The sequence below is a fragment of the Camellia sinensis genome, chromosome 7, assembly GCF_055761805.1.
Source record: "Camellia sinensis isolate YWXY chromosome 7, ASM5576180v1, whole genome shotgun sequence".
NCBI lineage: Eukaryota > Viridiplantae > Streptophyta > Magnoliopsida > Ericales > Theaceae > Camellia > Camellia sinensis.
In genome coordinates, this window is record NC_138967.1 from 111,165,792 (window position 1) to 111,188,059 (window position 22,268).

At 35.0% G+C, this 22,268-nt stretch overlaps 1 protein-coding gene and 1 long non-coding RNA gene across 2 annotated transcripts; one reads left to right on the top strand and one right to left on the bottom strand.

Moving 5' to 3' along the window:
• The first annotated feature begins 1,695 nt into the window (after nucleotides 1-1,695).
• LOC145794735 (serine/threonine-protein phosphatase 7 long form homolog) lies at nucleotides 1,696-3,154 on the top strand. The gene is made up of 3 exons (XM_082877111.1): nucleotides 1,696-1,805; nucleotides 1,977-2,582; nucleotides 2,686-3,154. The coding sequence occupies exons 1-3, from the start codon at nucleotides 1,740-1,742 to the stop codon at nucleotides 2,887-2,889; spliced, it is 876 nt and encodes a 291-aa protein (XP_082733237.1). The 5' UTR covers nucleotides 1,696-1,739; the 3' UTR covers nucleotides 2,890-3,154.
• Nucleotides 3,155-7,362: 4,208 nt separating this feature from the next.
• LOC145794736 (uncharacterized) lies at nucleotides 7,363-21,907 on the bottom strand. The gene is made up of 4 exons (XR_014334675.1): nucleotides 21,660-21,907; nucleotides 16,781-16,859; nucleotides 14,529-14,607; nucleotides 7,363-8,129 (listed from the first exon to the last, which is right to left on the bottom strand). It is a non-coding gene; the product is annotated as an uncharacterized LOC145794736 (long non-coding RNA).
• Nucleotides 21,908-22,268: the final 361 nt, after the last annotated feature.

Genomic DNA, 22,268 nt, shown 5'->3' on the forward strand with positions numbered 1-22,268 from the left:
CAAACTCTCAACTCAAGAAATAGTGAAACCACAAAAACCAAAAAAAAAGTACAAAGGGAGAGACTAGTTTATAGCACAACAAAACCAGAAATTGAGACCTCATTGTCACTGGAATAGTTATTTTTAAAATTTTATTTATGATAGTCATTAATTTGTACAATCCTTGGAAGAGAATGATTTGGAGTTAAAAAATGAGCGCAACAGAGGACCTAAATAAGCTAAATATACCCATCCGAGACTCAAAACAACTCAGCCGTAGCAGTCCCCTAAGGTACCCACAACAATCCCCTAAGCTACATAAAATTGGTATCAACTAGCAGCAGCAAAATGGCCCAAAACAGAGAAGCAACAGCAGCATCTAGCCACAGCAACTTGAACCAGCAGCAACACCACCTGTACTTTAAACATTATTTGACCTGATTTGCTTCAAGTTGCAGATCCTGGACTGAATAAGAACACCCCTTAAAATGAGCATTGATCCAAAATGCCACTCTCACCATAATCAACTCACCGAAGTCAGCAAGGCAAAAAGGGTATCCACTGCGTCCCTCGTTGGTCGCCATGTGATGATGTAAATAGTCCAATCTTTAACAAATTTTTTTTTTTTGTTATTTTTTCTGGGTGTCCAATTGTACCATGATGAATTTGTTATACCTAACAAACAAATAAAGTGATTCTAACTTCCAGAAATTTATAAAATGGGACCTATTTAAGCTTCCAAACGATTTGTAAAATGGGACTTTACAGATTAACAAAGAAGTCATGGGAACAAGTTAATGCCATGGGATTTTCACTAATTTTCCCTTAAAAAATGGAGAGGGATGGAAAAGATCACTTTGAAGATGCATTCCAAAATGTTGTACTTGGAGAATGGAATTTAAAATCCTATTCTTTTCTCTCTCTTTCCTCCTCATCCTTCTCTTTCCCTTTTTGAGATGAAATAGAAAATAGAATATAGAATTTTGGCATTTGGTGCCACAGAACATGACGTGCAACATTTTAACTCTCAGTGTGCTTGTGCTTGGATTTACTGTTATTAAGTCATCAGTCTGCTACATTTTAAGGACTAGATGTTCTTCAATACATGAAATTAGAGAAAACATGAGACGGTAGTAACAGTCCCCATCAAGTCATCAGCTACAACTAGTGTGTGCTTGTATTATTGCGTCAACTAAATACAACTAATCAGTACATTGCTTTTCTTGTATTCATAGTATATATCTCTCAAAAAAGGAAGGGGTTGTGTTTATTATTATTTGTCTTTTGGTGTGTATACTTTTCTTGCATTTACTAACTTGATTTTGTCTCATATGATTATTTCACCTTTGCTTATGTAGATAATATATAACAATACACAATGAGCGAAGGAAGCAACAAACCTTGCATACACAAACGATTTACACCAGCTTTCTTCTTCTACAAGTATTATTTCTTCACACTATTCAATGTATGATTTTAAATACATGTTTTATGTTCGGTTTAAATATTAGCCCTTATTATACATTTGGTTGAACCTGTAGCAAAGATGAAAACAAAAGCATGCAAGAAGCACAAATAACAGTTACCGACACGGTTTGCACATTGCCTACCTACCACATACTGTTTACATATTTTATATTATCTTTGTCTTTTATGTTCTACTTGCATCACTTATATTTACTTTTGAGGCAATGTATATGAAGAAGGACATACGACATGAATGGAGAACCCGGCAGAAGCAAGACAAGGAGTACAAAGAGATGGACATGTGGACTGTTGATAAGCAAGCCAAGTGCGAAGGTCCCCTTCCCACAAAACCAAGAAAGGTGAAATACAAAGAGAACAACAATTTATTGTTTTATTATGACATATTTCACACATTGTAATAACATGTTTGTATTTTCATATTTCTCACAGAAATTGATTCACACACTATTATGAAGTTATTTAAAGTGTCTTTCTTAAATTATTCTAATACCCACTATATTCTTTGTCAGTGGCATTTCCAAACACGAATTGCCTTGAGATCAATTGTTAAAATAATAAGAAGATTGAGCATGGAACAACGTGAAGCAGTTACTAGTAGTGGGTTAGGAGGGCTCTTGAATCTCAGATGTACCAAGCTTGATCATGACCTCTGCGAATGGTTGGTTCAGAAATTTGATCCGAAAACTTGTTCGTTGAATGTTCATGGGCGCCGACTCCTCCTTACTGAACTAGACGTTCACAAGTTATTGGGCATTCCTGCCGAAGGCAAAACAATAGAACTAAAAAATTCCTCACAAGCATTTCCCAAGCTATTTAAAGAACTTGGAGTTGTCCAAGGACCTATCAAACTGAATGCTTTGAGAGAGTATTTGACCAAAACAGAGGGAGCTGGAGAGGAATTTATGAGGATATTTGCCCTATACATGTTAGGTGCCTTCTTATGCCCAACCACAAAGGATGTTGTTAAACAATCATTCATTCACCTCATTCAGAATGTGGATGGCATGAAGGATTATAATTGGTCAAAGTTCACTCTTCAATTCTTTGTTCGTGGTTTATGCAAGTACAATTCGAAAAGTCACTCACAACCAAATGGATGCTTATTTCTTATAATGGTATGCTCCTAACCAATTACAAATTGTTTTGTTAGAAATACTTGACTTCAATGCCTTTTTCATTACATAGTACATGTTAAATTAATACATTTTTTTGATGCAGTTGTTTTACTTTGATCGTGTTGCTCCTAGTGGTTGTGATGCTGGTCGTGCTCGTTCGATCCCCTCCTTGGCTTATTGGGGTGATGCAGAAATAAAGGCGACACTGAAACTATTCCAAAAATCAGGAGGTTACCAGAATGAGGAGGTCATCCTTAGCGTAGCCCTTCTTTTATGTTTGGTTTTTGTTTGTTATTTTTCATGTTGAAATGGAAAACTAAATTGTTTACGATGTGTCTATAAATAGGTTGATGTTAATTTTGTTGTTGACGAGCCAATGCAACCATTTGTACAAAGTGAGGAAATGAAAAATATGAATGATATTCGGATTTCAAAAATTGAGACGACTGTTTGTGACATGAAAAGTGTTTTGGAAGAACTAGTTGTTATTGTTAAAAGTGGAATAACTAATTCTTCCATTCCAAAGGTCATGGAAAAATGTGAGCCACTGCAAATGTCAAAACAACAGGAAGCGGGGCACGGCCATTGTAAATGTGAACCTGGCATAGTTGCACCTGGAGTTGTGGTAGAATCTACAGTTGTACCTATAGTGGAACATGTCAGCCCTATACTCGTGCCAAAACCTAATGTTGTGGTTGAATATACGGTTGTACCTACAGTTGAACATGAGAACAATACACTCCCGCCAAAACCTAATGTTGTGGTAGCATTAGAGAACATGGAGGAAAATAGAATCCCGCTCACACCATCCAACTTGCAATTGGATGCCCATCTTCATGAGCAAACCAAACAAGCGAAGAACAAAATCAAGGTAAGATTGAACAACAATCGAAGAAAGAAAATCCCAAAACTCCAACTTATTGATGAATCTAGTTCATCCATTGGTCCATATGGCGGACCTTGCACTCAACATTCGGATGCGCGGGTGGACATACATTCACCTTTTACAGCCATTGCTGGTAAGAAAAGGAAAGCCACTCAGAAAGTACCAACCAAGACAAAGCTTCATTTAGATGAATCAGATTCATCTCTCGATACAAAGGAGGATAAGTTTGATCAAGTAAGTCATGTACATAATATATGTGTTATACAATGTTGCTATTCCTATAAATATATTTTAGGATTTTTCATTATTTATTATTTATTGTTCGTTGTAATTTGTTTTAGAGTTTGAACTTACTTGGAAAACTACTTGGCCTCAATTTTGAAGCATCTGCTACTGCCATTGAGGTTATTACTAATTTCATTATTGTTCTTGATCTCCAATCCCCTTATTTTAATGCACTGCAAGAAGTATGACAATTTATTGTTTATGTGTTCGGTTAAATTCACAAGTCATCGACTACACAAATTGTGAGGCCATGTCCTTTATCTGCTGAGGAGCAAATTGTTAAGGCTTATTGTTTCGATAAGGATTTGGAAAGCAGGTAATTTTATTGCGTTTGTATGTTCCTCTCTATCACCAATAAGTGAAACTCTTCAATTGTACATGATGCAGTGAGGATATTGTGGTCATGGAGTTGTTTTACACGCCGGTTGAATTTGCCACCCGATTCGATTTGTGCTCATTACAACCAAAAACATGGATTTGTGGTTCCGTAAGTGTTCATTTCATGCATCAATATTGCTATGTGAAGTCATTTTTAAGGATATAGGTTTCAAATTATTATTTGATGCATGTATTTCAGATTATTAATTTAGTTGTAGCACAATTGACAAACGCACAAAGGAGGCTCTTCCCCGATAAGTGTCATAGGACGTGGTACTTTCCCACATATGTATCGGTGAGTAGTCTAGTGTGTCATGTTTATGTTTGGTTATTCATGTATACTTATTGATGTATACTTGTGCATTATCAATTGTAGCAACATATTATCAATGGGGCGGACCATGCAAAGCTATGTGACGAATATTTTGGGGAGTCTCGATACACTGGGAAGCTTCATGCCTGTCAAGAAGTAATGTGTCAAGCATTCTTCCATTTCACAGGATTATTTTAAATATCCCCTCCATTTTACTAATATTTTTATTATTTATTAAGTTTTTTAGGGTATCAACGTCGTCACTATTTTTTTTTTATAAATTTTCTAAACTGGTTGGGCAACGTTGCATGACCCTTTTTTTATTATTGTCACTCAGATATATATTCCGGTGAACGACCATGAAGAACATTGGTTTTGTGTCAACATAGATATGGCACATCGCATGGCTTATATATTTGACTCGAGTCCCAGCCTCACAAATGACAAACGTCGTGAATTAATGGCAAGGAAATTGGTAAGTCGTTTATTTTATTTTATTTTTTTAAAGAAAAAAAACAATCAGCTGCATCTATCTTACAACATTCATGCATAGGTTCAAACAATGCATTTGTTATTGCAACAATATTTTGGAGACCTTTATGTTGCAAATGTGAAGGAGTTCGAATTAGAGAGGTTGAAAGACGCTTGTCTCCAACATAAAACCGATAGGTATTCTAAAATTTTTTCATTCGCTATTCATTTTTGGCTTTCTTATTAACATTACACACAAGTTTGACATTCATATGTATGTTGTCATGAAGCTACGACTGTGGTATGTTTGTCATGAAGTACATGCAAGGTGTTGTTATGCCGACCGGCGTACACAAGGTGACTGTTCAATGTTAACCACATAATTACACTATTGCAATTACAATGTCATATGATGGTATTGTTGATGGAAAATTTTTTGTTTTGTTTCCTTAGTTTGATAAACTGGAAAGGTTTAGGCTACTAGTTGACCTAGTGAACGATTCGTCCAACCGTATTTACATTGAGGTTATGAATAGGCTTGAACAATACAAAGAGAGGTGCGTCCCCAAACCATGAACAACTTATGCCCTTCATAAACTCAGCTGATTACTTACTGAATGCAATTTCTTTTGTAACAGGTACTCTAGGCTCCGGAAGGTTACAAGGAAAAAAAAAGTTTGATTGTAAACATGGCTGTTTGAAAAAGATTGATTCGCCTTACCGTACTTTTGCCACTATGCTTATTCACAATTATGAACATATTAGATGGTTGAAGAAACATGGATGACTAAAGTAACCCAGTTTGGTAGTATTTTGTGGACGATTGAAAAAATCCGGAAGGTTACAAGGAAAAAAAAAGTTTGATTGTAAACATGGCTGTTTGAAAAAGATTGATTCGCCTTACCGTACTTTTGCCACTATGCTTATTCACAATTATGAACATATTAGATGGTTGAAGAAACATGGATGACTAAAGTAACCCAGTTTGGTAGTATTTTGTGGACGATTGAAAAAACATATTATTTTTTGGGTTTCAATTTGTATGGAATTTATATTGTTGCTCAAGATTGGGGTGATGAAACTATTTGTGATATTTAACTGTACCACATTAATCTTGGTTGTTACATTTACAATCCATCAAAAATTACACACATGTACCAAATGTTAGTGGGGAAACTGTTTTAAAAACTGGAGTACGAGTCCATGCATTGCTACATATATAGTACAAAATAATTTTTGTTGCTTAATCAGTTCATGTCCAACTAAAATTGTGCCATTAGTGAATACTATCATGTACACATTTCAAATGACAAGAGTGTAATAGGACTAGTCCTTGGCAGAGTAACAAAATAACTAATAAATTTTCTAAATTTTACGTTTAAGAAAACACATAAAATGAACAATACAAAAAAAAATTAAATAAAAAATATATTGTTAATACAGAGAAAGTGATAATTCATTTCATCTCCCCACTTAGAAGGCGCGCAAAGGTAGTTCTTTGCAAATTTTAAAAACACCAAGAACAATGACAGTATTTGCTACAAAAAAGCAACAGAGGACCTGCATTTCCTTGCTAGTAAGCAACACCTAATGTACCCTTCAACGACTTAGAAAGAAAGAACGTCTAAGAAATCTAAGGAATTATAGTTGTTAATCACATTCCGTGCATAAATATCATACTAAGTTTTGGAATCGATGTATCAACTGTGTAGTCAATTGGTATCCATAAATTTCAGCAAGCTATACATACATCGTTGGATTTGAACCAAAAAAAAAAATTTATAATTGGACATGTCTATCAAAAATGTCGAAGCATCATACTAAATAATATTGTTGACATAAACCATCCAAATGTTGTCCATCACATAAGCCATCCATGAATCCTAACATTGTTTCAATTTTTTTTTCAAAATACATGGGACAAAAAGTAACACTGTTCGCAAAAGTATGGGACAAAAAGTAACACTGTTCGCAAAAGTATGGGACAAAAAGTAACACTGTTCGCAAAAGTATGGGACAAAAAGTAACACTGTTTGCAAAAAAAAGTAACAGTGTCAGCTAAATCATTGGCCTTGCAAACTTTGTTCAACCATCATTGTCTGTGTCCATTTGTTGGCTGTCATCATGGTTGGACCCATTAGATTCCTGCTCACTATCATTAGAACTAGTTGAATTCTCAAAATCTTCACCACAAAAGGCTTTCCGCATTTTTTTTAGCTCTAACTTGACCTTCCTCATGTCTTTCTTGTGCTGCAACTCCATCCGGTTCAACATGGACACAGCCTCGTACAAACGAGTTGATATGCTCTCCAATGAAGTAGGATCTTGTCTTTCACGGTGCTTTCGACTTTGCCCTTGTGTTTTCCCATACGTTCCACGACCTATGTGGCTCATCTGCCCCTTCCATTCATCATCCGGTCGAGTCGGTACACAAAGCTCAAGTAGCATATCAGTCACAAGGAGGCCGAATGGTAATGCTGCATGTGGATTGTTAGCTTTTGCGACAGAATCCACAACTTGCCAAATTATCTTCGGAACATCTAGAGGGCTGAAATTATGGACAGCATACAACATGAGTGCTCGTTCATGGTCAAAAGTGGATTTCACCCCCCTTGGGTCAAGATTGTACCACAAGATAAGATGAAGAACGGCAACGTCAGGCTTCAGGAACTTTACATGATACTTGTCTTGTGGTATGACTCCTTCAATGTACAAATCATCAACAATTTGGGCTTCATTAGGAAGGTCAACACCAGGAAGGTATGGATATTGTGTTTTGTCATCATGTGTTGGTCGCTGAATGTCTAAGAATTTTGATATGCAATCCGCAGAAAACACCACATCTTTCCCCCTCAGTTTTGTTTTCAGAATCAAGTTCTCTGTATCAGTTGGCTTTTGTATGTTACCAAAGAATTCCCGTACCAGGTTGACATTAGCCTTCCCTTCCCGTTCGATTAGGTTTTGGATATGCAGGTGGCCCACAATTGCTGGAATATCAGTATGAGTTAACTCCTTCAACTTGACAGCCCGCTCTACCGTAATAGCCCGTTTAGCAAAAATACCAAGGTCAACGTGAGGAGCTTCCGCTTTTCCTTTACTCGGTTTTTTTGTTGTCTTTTTCCGTGGCATCTTCAAGTTTGATTAGTTGCTGCTCTGAATCAAGGAATATTACCCAATAATCACGGACAACTTCCACAGATTCCCGAGTAGAAGCCTAACACAAAAAATAGTAGATAAGCAATAGTTATTGTGCAAAAACTAACTACAAGATATAAGAAAGTAAAACAAAAAATCTAACATGGGAACTTGCTATAAGAACTAACAAGAAAGAGTACATGCTTCAGGGGAAAAAAAAATTGGCAGAACAACAATACCAGCTGGCTCCTATTTCTGAAATTAAGTTCTTTTTATTAATGCGTAATAAAAGCACAGTCAGAAATTGAAAGAGAGTTCATCTCATTCAAAAGCACAGTCAGAAATTGAAAGAGAGTTCATCTCATTCAAATTGCACTAACGGCTAGGAGTGGATTGATACCATACAATAGTACAATCAAATTTAAATTTAATCCAATAGTGTTCCAATACAATTAAGAGCTTCTAAGTTTGTGTGTTCAACTACTAACCTCAATTGCACCCTTATATAGAAACTTCTAAGAAGACACCTATATAAAAAACAAATATAATGCCATTTTGTGTTCACATACCTCAGAAGCAGCAGAAGGAACTGAGTCACTTTAGGAGTGTTCACATGCCTTATATAGTCACTTTAACTGTACTGTTAGGACATTTTTCGTCCATATTTGGGGAAAAATAGAAACTTCAGCTGGAACATTATCAACAACTGAAAAGATTGTTTCTGGTTTGGCGAGCGTTTTATTTACAGAAAATTTACTCTTTAAGATGGGTCAAGTAACACAAGAAACTATTATATATTTATTAGAAAACAAAAAATTACAACAGTTCTTTTGTGTGGTGCAAAGCAATGGTGCACGTTTAATCGTCCCTAAAAGTGAACACATCTAGGAAAATGAAAAAGATAACAATTGTAGACCCTAAATTCCCAACCAAAAAAGGTGAAGTTTAGATTTGAAAAGAAGAAATGAAATAGGTATAGAAAACCAGTTACAAAACACAAAAGTGAAACTTGCTATACTATAGAACATTAATGTACAGTATTCCATTCCAAATCTGTTAATCCCATAACCGTTGTGAAGATTCTCTCTTAACAATTCTTCCTTCCATCCTTTTATGACCTTGTCGATGAATCCCTCAATTCTGCTCTCCAAATCATTGTTAAATTCGTCTTTATCATCATCCTAACCAACAACACCATCGCTACCATTGTCATCATGATAAATGGCTTATATATTTTTGTCATCGTCATCATTGTAATTGTCGTTGTACTTGCTGCCGTGTTGGCTGCTCTGCTCCTCATAGGTACTGTCTGTGTATTCGGTGTGCTCTTCCTCTACTCCATAACGAAAGTGGAGGACAGGCAAGAATGGATCAAGTACATCAGTAGATGATGGGCTGTAACTTTTGACAATAACGACGCATATAGCATGAAACACCAAAAACATGAAAAGACGACTACATGAAAATCCGAGAATTTTGTGATATAATGTCACAGAGAAATTTAGAAGTGCCACATAAGTAGCTGCACATAGAATGAGCACTAGAAGTACTGGTAACCAGACAAGTCTCACGCCATGTGTTGCGTACAATTGGTTGATGTGGGTAACCATTTTATAGGTCTATATCAGACTTATGGAATAGGCAAGAGATATTTTCTCAGAAAGTGAATAGGCAAGAGTTATTGTTCTCAGAAAGTTTAAATATAATATATTCTCAGTTTACATTTGAGATATAGACAGATTGATCAAGTCTACTCTAGAAAAGTTGAAATTTTCAAGCATAAAGTAGGAAGTCTCTCATCATCTCTTGGCATTGCCAAGACAAGTAGAAAGTATGAGCTTTTCATAAATAGAGAGGGGGGAGAGAGAGAGAGAGACCCTCATATAGCTCTGATCGGGATTTGCTGCACCTTCTACTCGAATGATCGTCAGTGGGACGATGACGGCGTCGGAGTAGGGCGACACCGGTGGGAGGATGGCAGACTGAGGTAGTGCCACCAATGGCAGCAAGAGATACAGGTATTAGAATCATAGGACTTGAGTGAATCTCCAGATTATTTGGTTGCGTTGAATATATATCTTGCATTTATTTTTTTATGAGATTACATATTTGAAAATAATTTTTTTTAGTAAATTTAACGTTTGGTTAGATGGAATGGATAGAATAAATAAATAAAAGACTATTTTATTTTTTTTTAATTATTTACTAAGTAATAGCAATATTAAATATATCTTTAATATTTTAATTATTTTTAATTAGATTAAATAAAAATTTATTTTATTTTATTTTTTACACAATTAAATAAATTTATTTTTAAGAAATTAAATAAATAAAATATCAATACAAATATACATTATTTTTTTAATTAAAATTTTAAATAAATTTGTTTTTAAAAATAATAATAATCAAACAATGAAATTAAATAATATATATATTAAATTTAAATAATGAAATTAAATAAAATATAAATAAAATTTTAAAATGAAGATTATTCCATGATTCGGATCTCTTGTGTGAGCAAATAGCCAAATAAGCTCAAGTCCTAATTTGACTGCATCAACAGCCTCAAGTCCAAAATTTTCTTAGATGCTTTTAGTTTTAAGGAAGTACATTTGCAAAGTTGGTTTAATGGTACGCTATTGTTTGAATGACAAGTTGGGTTCATGTTACTAAATTTTTTGTTGGGTGATGAAGTTGTTTATATTTTGACAATGCACATCTCCATCATCTCTTATTATACCTATACATCGATACCATACCATTCCACTATAAGCATAGTTATGTGTCACCTAACAGCAATGTCCACCATTTCTTACCAAGCAAACAGACAATTAAAAAAATCTACAAAAGAGAAATAGAGACAGTTCGGTATTATTAACAGTGATTGTTTGTAAAATAATGGCATGAGCAACTCCCTATTTTATCAGCAATCAAACAAATTTTGAATGTTTTCACCTTTATTTTCAAAATTATTCTCCAAACTACGAAATTTATTAAGAATGCCTAAGATTAAAACAACTAAGACATTAACAAAACATAACTACTAGCCACTAATGTCTCCTTGTAAAAACAATGTTTCGATCACTGTAAGCCTCATCATGAAAGTCAACTACACTGGATCATTTGGATAAATTGGCAATTCATCGATATCATCCGTGTGGGGATCCAACTCTGTGTTCATGAATGGTTCACTGTCTGAGTTGCTACCCTCTCTGTGGCTACTTGAAGCCAATTTTTTACACGTCCGCTTCGTGTGTCCGATGCTCCTACAGTAGCAAATAATGCATAAACGATTTTAATAATCATATGCATGTAACAGGATATTAAAAGGTCATACAATGAAAGTACCATACCTACAATACCCACACCGCCTTGGTTTTGGAGGTTTACCCATAGAAGATGTCCCTCCGGGGTTCCCTTTGGTCTTCACTACATTCGGATCACCAACGCCATATAGTTTGGGTGCAATATTTTTGTCCCCAGCCTCGGCGTTACATTCTTTTCTCATTGCCCAATGTTTTTTCATCTGCGATGTCAGCTGGAAAGCTATTTCCCTTGCCTCTTCAAAATCTTTGTCCGCGTGTGAGGCATAATATGACATTTCACTAAAACAGGAGCTGAGTATACCAAACCGAGCTGTCTGTGTTAGGGTGCTACAAATTTGGGTAAGACTTGGTTGTTGACACTTTGACCTACCACGTCTTGTCCATCTCTGCAAGACACAACTCGGTGGAATACACATTAATTGTTCAGATTTCATAACAGCAATCATGTGGCAGCAAGGGATGCCAAACGACTCAAACTTCAAGCAACAACATTTCATTGTGATATTAGCTGGAAAATACTCAACCGTCCACGTGCATGTTGGTGACTTGTACTCACCAAAACGGTAGGTGCGATGATCCTCAAGCTGAACTCTTTCCATCACAAACAATTTACCCTCTTTCCTGATTTCATGTTGAAACAATGAGAAAATCTTCCGAGTAAAGAGTTCAGCTGCATGTTTCTCCAAACTCCTCAATGGCGTAGTCAAAACCGGGAAACTATTCTCTGTTTTAGATTCTGTTTCTGCCTCATTAACACGCATTCTAGCAAGAGCCCTATCATACTGCGCTACAAATTCATACAGCCTAACCTTTTGGTTTAGGAATATATTGAAATATGCATTTATACCCTCGACACGTTGAGTGCTCCTCATTCCAGCAAACATGTGACCACGGAGATATGCCTCAGCCCAATTATCACGCTTCAGATGAATATCCGACACCCAGTTATTGTTCTCCAACTTGTACTGTTTCACCATAGCAGCCCAGGCATTGTCAAACTCTTCAATTTTACATTTCTTCAACATCAACTGTGCAAAATCAGTTGTAAATTCTGGTATGTGGACATTTGTTGAGGCATTTTTCTCCAGATGCCAAGAACATAAACGATGTCTGCAGTTTGGAATAACTCTTTTGATTGCCTGACGCATTGCCCTATCACCATCTGTTACAACGGAGATGGGTCTTTTACCATCCATGGCCTCCATTAACATTTCCAGCACCCACGTGTATGTCTCCATTGTCTCATCAGGCAACAAAGCACATCCGAATATAGTTGTCATGAAATGGTTACTCACGCCAGCTAGAATTACAAATGGCTTCTTATATGCATTTGTACGATAAGTTGTATCAAATACCAATACATCACCAAATGCAGCATAATCCATTCGAGACCTACAATCTGCCCAGAAAATCTTGTCCAACCGGTTGTCCTTATCGACGTTGTATTTGAAAAAAAATAATGGATCTGCATCTAATTTAGCTGACAAGTATCCTAACGCACCCTCTGCATCCCCTTCTGCGAGTTGTACTTTGCGCTCAGCTTGGAATTGATTGTGCAAATCTCTATGAATGAAGCCCACCTTCTCATAACCCCCTGACTGATGGACCATAAAATCCATGATCTGACTCGTTTTCATACCCACATTGCGCATGGCCTTTGCTTGAGCTTGGTCTGCACTTGTTACAAACCTATGCGACCAAAGAAAAGGGACGCAGTGTGGTGCTGCCAACGGATGGTTGTGTTCCCCTACAAAGTGGGTCACAACATATTTCCTAGCTGTCTTGTCATAACGCACACGAAATGTGGCATTACAAAAAAGTCTAGTTTCTGCCCTAGGAGTTCTTACCCGTTCCACACGTTGCAAGTATTTCTTTTCTCTTACACCTTCCCTTGAACAAACCCATTTCCTACTCTCTACAAATTTGTTGTCTCCAGTAATTCTTTTTCTACTTCTTCGTACGCTAAAACCGATGACCTTAGCGTATGCATTGTAGAAAGTATAAGCATCATCCTCTGAATTGAATTTCATTTGCAACACATCTTCCTTAGTAAGCATTCGTAAACTATCATAGGTTTGGGAAGCTAACCCTTCTTTCACATCAACAACATCATCCTTGCCATCTAGAGCAAATTGATCATCAATTTCAGTATTGACCTCTTCAGGCCTACTACTTTCAGGTTCATCCATTGTATATACACTTCTAAGTACCCTATTAGCAATTAAAACGAAACAAGTCAACTAAAAAACACACATGCCATTGCGCTGCTATAATTTACATCTCCAGGACAAATAAATATAATAGCACACCTGCGAGTGCCTTGCAATCAATTTAAAAAAAAATTCAAACATGTCTGCAAGCACCCTACTAACAACTAAAACCAAACAAAAAACCAAAAAAACCACACCCGCCAATATTGTGCTACCAATTATTACTTCTTTATAGAAAATGAACAAATAAGCACAGCAGTCCGTGCTATGCTATCAATTATATGCCAATAATAAAAAAGCACCTGTAAGTACCCTACTATAAATTAAAATAAAATTAATTAATTACAAACACACCTGCCAGTGTTCTGTTATAAATTAAAATCAAACAAATAAATAAAATAGCACACCCGCCCGTGCCCTGCTATTCGTTAAAATCAAATAAATAAATAAGCACACCAGCCAGTGCACTGCTATCAATTCAAAACAAATAAATTAAAAAACACAAAAGCAATTACCCTACTATTAATTAAAATGAAACAAATAACTAAAGTAGCACACCCGCCAGTGCCCTGCTATTCATTAAAATCAAAGAAGTAAATAAGCACACCAGCCAGTGCCCTGCTATAAATTCAAAAACACAGAATCAAGTACCCTACAATCAATTAGAATGAAACAAATAAATATAATAGCACACCTGCCAGTGCCCTGCTATTCATTAAAACAAACAAATAAATAAGCACACCAGCCAGTGCCCTGCTACCAATTCAAAGCAAAAAATTTCAAAAACACAGAATCAAGTACCCTAATATCAATTAAAATGAAACAAATAAATAAAATAGCACACCCGCCAGTGCCCTGCTATTCATTAAAAGCAAATAAATAAAATAGCACACCCGCCAGTGCCCTGCTATTAATTAAAAGCAAATAAATTAAAAAGCAGACCTGCTAATGCAACCGCTACGGAGGAAGGGATGGAGGAGGTATAAGTTTACTTGTACGTTAAGATGGAGAAATTGAGGACCTATGACGAACAAAAACAGAACATCGAAATAGAGTTAGTAAAGAAGACAATACTTAAGGAAAGTAATGATTATGGCGAGAAAAGAAAGAATCTATCTACGAAAAATATTATTTTGCACATCTTTTCACCTTAACAAACTGCATAAGCAATAACAGAGATAAAAGTCTACGACTCAATTAAAAGTCTAATTGTAGGTTATTTTATCCAATTTGTGCTTATGACCTATTGGCGATGCTTACGACTCAATTAATGGGCTTACTAGTTCTGACCTGATTCTTGTTTCATTCAATCATAATATATATTATGAGTTATTTTGAGGATTAGGGTTATGAGATTAAACAGAAGTTTTGCTACAAAAATGACTTTTGATAGAAACAGTCGGTCATTATAATTTCTCTTCTTTTGATAGTTAAACCCTTTGTCGTTTTTTGCTCGTGGATGTAGGCTTTTAGACAAACCACTCGTATGTTTGTATTCTTGTGTGATTCCGCTGTGTTACTTTGTTTTCGTTTGTTCCGTCATGACAAAGTTCAAAAACTTGTGATAGCGGTTTTCAAAAATGAATATATGATATTTCTAAACATTTTGTTTTCAGAAAAAGTTTGCCAAACTAGTTTTCTACTTTTTCTTTTCCCAAAAAATTTGAAAACAAACCAAACATATCCATGAGCAGTGACTGAGCATGGTATTGTTGTCACAACAAAAAGCACAAACCTACCCTTCTGGTAGCTTTATCAACTAACATGTTAATGTTAATCAAATTACCTCAAAAAGGGCTTAAGGGAACATTAAACATTAATCTTTTGGGAAACCTCTTCTTAAATTCTGTAAAGACAATGTTATCATGGGCCTACCTTTTTCTTACATCTCTATCCACCTGACAAGCATGGATTTAACAAAATTTAAACCCTATGGCAAGCAAGGTATAACATGATTCAATTATAGAATTTATTCCAACTTTTCGTCCTTATGTATAGCTTACCCTGAGCCACTGCAAAACCACACAAAAACCCATTTTATCCCCATCCTGCCTTCTTAATTCCCAAAAAAATGGAAAAGAAGCCCATAATGCAGCAACTGGCCAAGAATGTCCGTCGGATGTCATTATCTGATGACAGTGCCATGATGAAGCAAATTCAGGGAACCCATTCGCCTGATGGGCGTGATGTCTATGCCAAGCCCAATCTCCAAGTCATTGAGGACATCCTGAACCATGTCACTCCTGACTTTTCTGGTGTATGTACAAATCCTCTTATCCTTTCTCCTCAAAACAGAACGTTGGCGCTGTTTGGGAAGCTGCCAACGAGGCTATTATAGCCTCATTTGATAAATAAGCCAAAAAGTGGCACTGTTCACAGTTTTTTTGGAGAAACAAAAAAAAAAAAAAAAAAAAAAGGCACTGCGCTGGACAGTGTAGGCTGTGCCTACACTGTCACAGCCAGAATTGATACATCAATGGGAAAATTACCATTTTGCCCCTCTATATCAATTTAAAAAATAAAAAGTTAGGGACAAATTTGTCATTTTAAATTTAAACATCATTTCAACACACGTTCCAATACAAGAACCCAACTAAAAATTCATCTCATCTTCCCAAACACCAAAACTGAAATAACCTACTAAAATAGCCACTTTCCAAACGAGGCCATTATGTTCTACAAGTTTCATGCTATTTGTCGCTAGGGGTCAATTGTGTTGTTTGTTAATTCAAAACAAATAAATTTAAAAACACAAAAGCAATTACCCTAATATTAATTACAATGAAACAAATAAATAAAATAGCACACCCGCCAGTGCCCTGCTATTCATTAAAAACAAACAAGTAAATAAGCACACTAGCCAGTGCCATGCTATAAATTCAAAAACACAGAAGCAAGTACCCTACTATCAATTAAAATGAAACAAATAAATAAAATAGCACACTTGGCAGTGCCCTGCTATTCATTTAAAAAAACAAATAAATAAGCACACCAGCCAGTGCCCTGCTACCAATTCAAAGCAAAAAAAATTCAAAAACACAGAAGCAAGTACCCTAATATCAATTAAAATGAAACAAATAAATACAATAGCACACCCGCCAGTGCCCTGCTATTCATTAAAAGCAAATAAATAAAATAGCACACCCGCCAGTGCCCTGCCTATTAATTAACAGCAAATAAATTAAAAAGCATACCTGCTAATGCAACCGCTACGAAGGAAGGGATGTCGGAGGTATAGGTTTATTTTGACGTTAAGATGGAGTAATTGAGGACCTATGACAAACAAAAACAAAACATCGAAATTGAGTTAGTAAAGAAGACAATAGTTAAGGAAAGTAATGATTATGGCGAGAAAAGAAAGAATCTATATACGAAAAATATTTAACAGATTTTAGTACCCCATGCCATGTGAGTCAATTAAACAAAAATACCTTTAGATTGTATTTGAATCTTGCATTTATGGGCAAAAAGGAAAAACAAGGGAAAAATGACAAAATTTAATAGTTTAGTACACCATGTAATGCGAGTCAATTAAACAATAAGTACTGATAGGTTATGCTTGAATATTGAATTTGAATAGGAATTGTGAATAGAAACGAAAATAGACGAAATTAGACAATTTTTAATTCATGCCATTTTTTTACAACACTAAATGGTGGAACAAAGAAGTGGATGATCCCATAAAAAAAATGCTCATATGATTATGATGTTACTAGGCAAGCGCGCTTTCTATTGCCTACCTTGCTAGCCATATCATCAAAAGATGCATTACCTCCATGTTCACTGTTAATACATATTTTTCTATTTTCAAACAATGTCACAATCAATTTAAAAGGCTGTTGAGGCTTATGGATTAAGACTCACTTCGAAGATCAAGGAATGCAGCTTACAAGAAAACCTTGCAGCTTAAAAAAACAAAGGCTCGAGCCCAAGAAGCAAGGCTCGTATAAAAGACAAGCATCACACTTAGACTGATCTTATGCCTACAATGCATGCTTGTCTACCTAGCCTAATGCAAGCAACCTATACCGATCATCACAAACTTACTTTTTAACTATCCGTCTTGCTACTTTATTTCAACACATTAAGATACACACGTTCTACAAATCACACCACTAGTTATAGATATCCCTATTTTTACTTTTGCACGGTCAATTACAAGTTCAAATCATAACAACTTGGTAGCTAAATTAAATTTCTATGAACTTTGCACAAATAATTTGCTCCTCAAACATAGAATCCCAAAAATAGTTGTAAGACATTGGTGTCCTCATACACTGTTAAAAATCTCATCATTTCATAACTTTTATTATATTGTTAATACCTTGTAGATTTTCTAATGTAGGCCTTAGTCCTATCAAATTTTGGCATTTCATCGCCTCCAAGGTAACTCATAAACCATTTTAGAGCATCTCCAACCTTTCACCAATTCTTTCAACTAATTTGATTTCAAATTTGAGTAAAAAAAACTTGATTTTATATGAACTACTCAAATCCTTTCAGTAAAATCTTTTTAAACACCTTCCTCTTATCCAAAATTCCCCTTTTCATCAAATTTGATCAGGCCCATCTCCAATGCTTCTTCTTTTTTTTTTTCCCATGAAATTTTGATTTACTGTATTGGTTCTCAATTTGCTAAAAGAAATAACTCTCCCTTCATGAGATTTAATGAAATAATTTCAGATAATTTTTTAACGCTTTTGATGAAAAAAAAAACAAAAATAACTAAATGGATATTCAACTAAGTCACAATAACATCAAAAAATCCATTCGTTTCTCACTTTCCACAATTCCCAAACAATTGCTAAAGGTAATACATCCCAAACCACTGTAATTTTCTTTCTAATAGGAAAAACAAGCCAGCACAAGAGTAATTGTTACAAACATAACAGATTTCAATAAACAAATAAAAAATTACAGTCTCATATCAGTTACATGAGTACAAAATTCAATCACCCACAAATCAGATTTCACACACTTAAGCCAAATTTGAAGTGTATATATGTATATATATATGAAATCAAAACAACTACCAAAGCAAACAAACATCAAAAACCTAAACCGATTCAATTCATATTTTGACATCCTTTTTATTAAGGCGAAAGCAATCGGAGCTGATAGATACTGTATAGACATATCGATTATCAATGCTAAATTTTATATTTAGTGTAAAAGAGATGAAAAATGAGACAAAATTTTATATGAATTAAAATTTTAAGGGAGCACAGTGAATTTCCTTGTGAATTATGGCAAACTTATGAGTTTCCTTCTCATAGTGCAGCATTATTATTTTCTTCATCTCCTAATTCTCTTTTGTCTTGTTTTTCAAATGCCAAATCAAGAACCTCAGCAAAACTCTTGCAGGAGGAGTTATGTTGTCTAAGGATGAAGCATGATGAGATCCTTCAAAGAATTAACAACATGTGGTACTGGTCAATAATTGTGAATGTGCATGAAAAAATAAATATCACAATGGTCAAAATCCTCCAAATACCATTTTTATTAAAAAGAAAGTCACTATAATGAATCGTGATGAACACCACGTTGGGTTATAACTGAATATCACAATGGGTTGTGACCAACTTATTAAATTAAATACAATTTAAAATTCGTTAGGTTCTCAAGTCAACTATTAGGTCAACTCGGTTGGTTTAGAGTCCTAATCTTAATAACTTAACAGTGAACCAATGCTGAACTAACACATGAAGAAAGAAAACTAATTTGCAACAAATATGGTGATGCATCTAGACACAAAACACATATTTGTAAATTATATGTATATTAGCAGTAGGCCCTTCTACCTACTATAAAATAAAATAATGGCAGGCCCTTCTTAATCTGGTGTTTTTTTTTTCTGTAACAGATTTGACACACTGTTTTGGGTACTTTATTGTAAATAGAACTTAAGAATTTCATAACTTGTATATTCAAGAAGATGTAAAAAAAATATACAAGTATAACCATCTTCTCAGGCAAAAACAAGTTTACTTCCTAAAACAGTTTAATGCAGGATATGCAAATACAAATACGAAAACTTTAAGATTATGTTCGGATCATTGATTATATGTGGAGGCCAACAAAGGAAAAGAAAAGGAAAAGAAGAAAATAAAGTCAAAAATATTTATTTGTTTCAATATTTCCCTTTCCTTGATAAATCCAAATTTCATAGCTAACATAAAATTTTCATTATGATGTGATCATCATCATGAAAATTAATGTCGCCTTTGGCTCTACTATGCATATAATATGTGCAAACAACTAAAAAAACACTCTTTACATTGACAATCGATACAAATAATCAAAAAGCAAACACAAACATGCGATGGTAAATGGAGGGCACAATTGTGGGTAGAAAGTATTTGAAGTGTTAAATTATGTTTCTAGAAACAGTTATAGTACTACTTTTGAATAAGATACTTATCACCAACTTGAGATAAAAGGTTCATGTATGTTCATTTTATGGTTAAACTAAATTCTCAAGAAGTCAATGTGTCATTCCTCTGAAAAATCCAAGTAGGTCTACCTTTTTGACAACTTGCAAAGCAGATTACCACTAGAAAACAATTAAAAAAGAAAAAGAAAAAGAGGCTAAGTTACATACAAAAGGAAAGTAAATAAATAAATAAATGAGAAGACAACAACTTTGAATACATCCATAGTTTTTTGAATTCAAGGACTGCTACTATGTCCTTAGCCTAATTTGTGTTGTGGGCTTCTATTTAAGGCTTAAATTTTCAAAAATTTCATTGTCGCGCATGTTATTCTTGTCATGAAATATACAAAATCTCTCTAAAAGTAGACTTTTCCACGAACATTCCTAGCTTTTAAGGATATCAAAAAGTAAATCCAAGTGCATAAATGATTTTCACATAATCATTCATAGTTGTCATACCAAGTGATCTGACTATGAAGATTCCTTGAACCAATACAACATTCTCATAAATCTTATAAATACCCAAAATTGGATAACTCTTACAACACTTCACCTTTCTTGGCTCAAAGGTTTTAAGTATTTTGTGTTCAATCTCTCTTCATATTGTGGTCATGTTGTCTATGTTCTTCAGGTTCTCTCTTTGCAGCAAAAACCATAGCTAATCCTTCTCACGATATGAGCTTCGCAATCCTTCTACTATATATACAAACGTGAAAGGGGCACTTTGAAGAATGGGAAGCAAGAATCGATACAGGAAATGGGGGTTAACAAAAGGGGATTTCGAAGAAGGGAATCAAAACAACTATCAAAGCAAACAAACATAAAAAACCCATAACCAATGTTTGTTTTCCAAATATATATGAGATTAGGATGGAATTGTCTCAATGGCTCTCTTGTTCTATTGAGCCAGTTAAATCAATGGCATAAAAAATGGTGGTCAAAAAAATATCGGGCAATATACATGATATTACAAGAAATGTTGTTGTACTTGATTCAAGGTTAAAAAATTAGTGTATTGGAGTTCTATTTTGATTGGAGACAATGATGCAAGGGAAATTGAGAGAGTTCACCAACTTTTTATGATTTGTTGCATGAGTAACAAGACATAATTAATTTGAGGAGCAAGGCTACTAGTGAATCTACTACGAGTTCAAATCAATGTTAGTAAAAGTGTGAGGCACACTTAAGCACAAATACCTCCTAGGCCCTAAATGCAAAGTTCAAAGTCAAGCCTGATTGACATAAAATCAAATTTTTCAAAAATAATGTATTATGACAAACGATTCATAATACATAATAAATAAATAAAAAGTTATAGAAAATCAAATAACAATATATTTAACCTTTTAGCTAACCTCTCCAAAATACTGATAAGGTTGTGTCAGCAACAATCGATACAGGAAATGGGGGTTAACAAAAGGGGATTTCGAAGAAGGGAATCAAAACAACTATCAAAGCAAACAAACATAAAAAACCTAAACCTAATATTTTCCTATTTTTATAAACAAACCCAGTGAGTTCACAAACGTGGACTCACAGTTTCAAAGAAAGGGATTGCGGCGGTCTAGGGTTTCATACAATGGACATGGAGAAAGGGGGAGAGAAAAAAGTTACAGAGAGAGAGAGAGAGAGAGACATACCTTCAGGCGAAGTCGATGGTGGGTCGTCTTCGCAGGGATGGCCTTCGAGTGATGGTCTTCGAGGGCGAAGAGGGAGGGTCTGCGTGCTGTCTCCCTTCAGGCGAAGTCGATGGTGGGTCGTCTTCGCAGGGATGGCCTTCGAGTGATGGTCTTCGAGGGCGAAGATGGAGGGTCTGCGTGCTGTCTCCAAAACAGAGGGGTTTGGGGAAAAAACTGAAACAATTTGAAAAAAAAAGTAACCGGTTGAAGGGGTTGTCAATATTCCAAATCAAATTCTTCATTGGCTGAGATTTATTTGTGAAAATCTAATGGCTTAAAATATATGTGTATATGATGTGCACATCTTATTGAGGTGCACATCTTAACAGCTCCCAAAGTTTAGATCATCATTATAGATTTAGAGTAAAATCTACAAACAAAATATATATATATATATATATATAGAAGATAGTGACATGGAAAGAAACATTGTCAAAATTGGCACATTAACAAAGATGGTTAAGCGTTGTGGGAGACTTATGAAAGAACTTCTACAAAGCCAACAAGTAAACGAAAAAAATGAAAGTAAATATTGTCCTCATTAATTTCTATCTTCCTTCTCAAACTCTC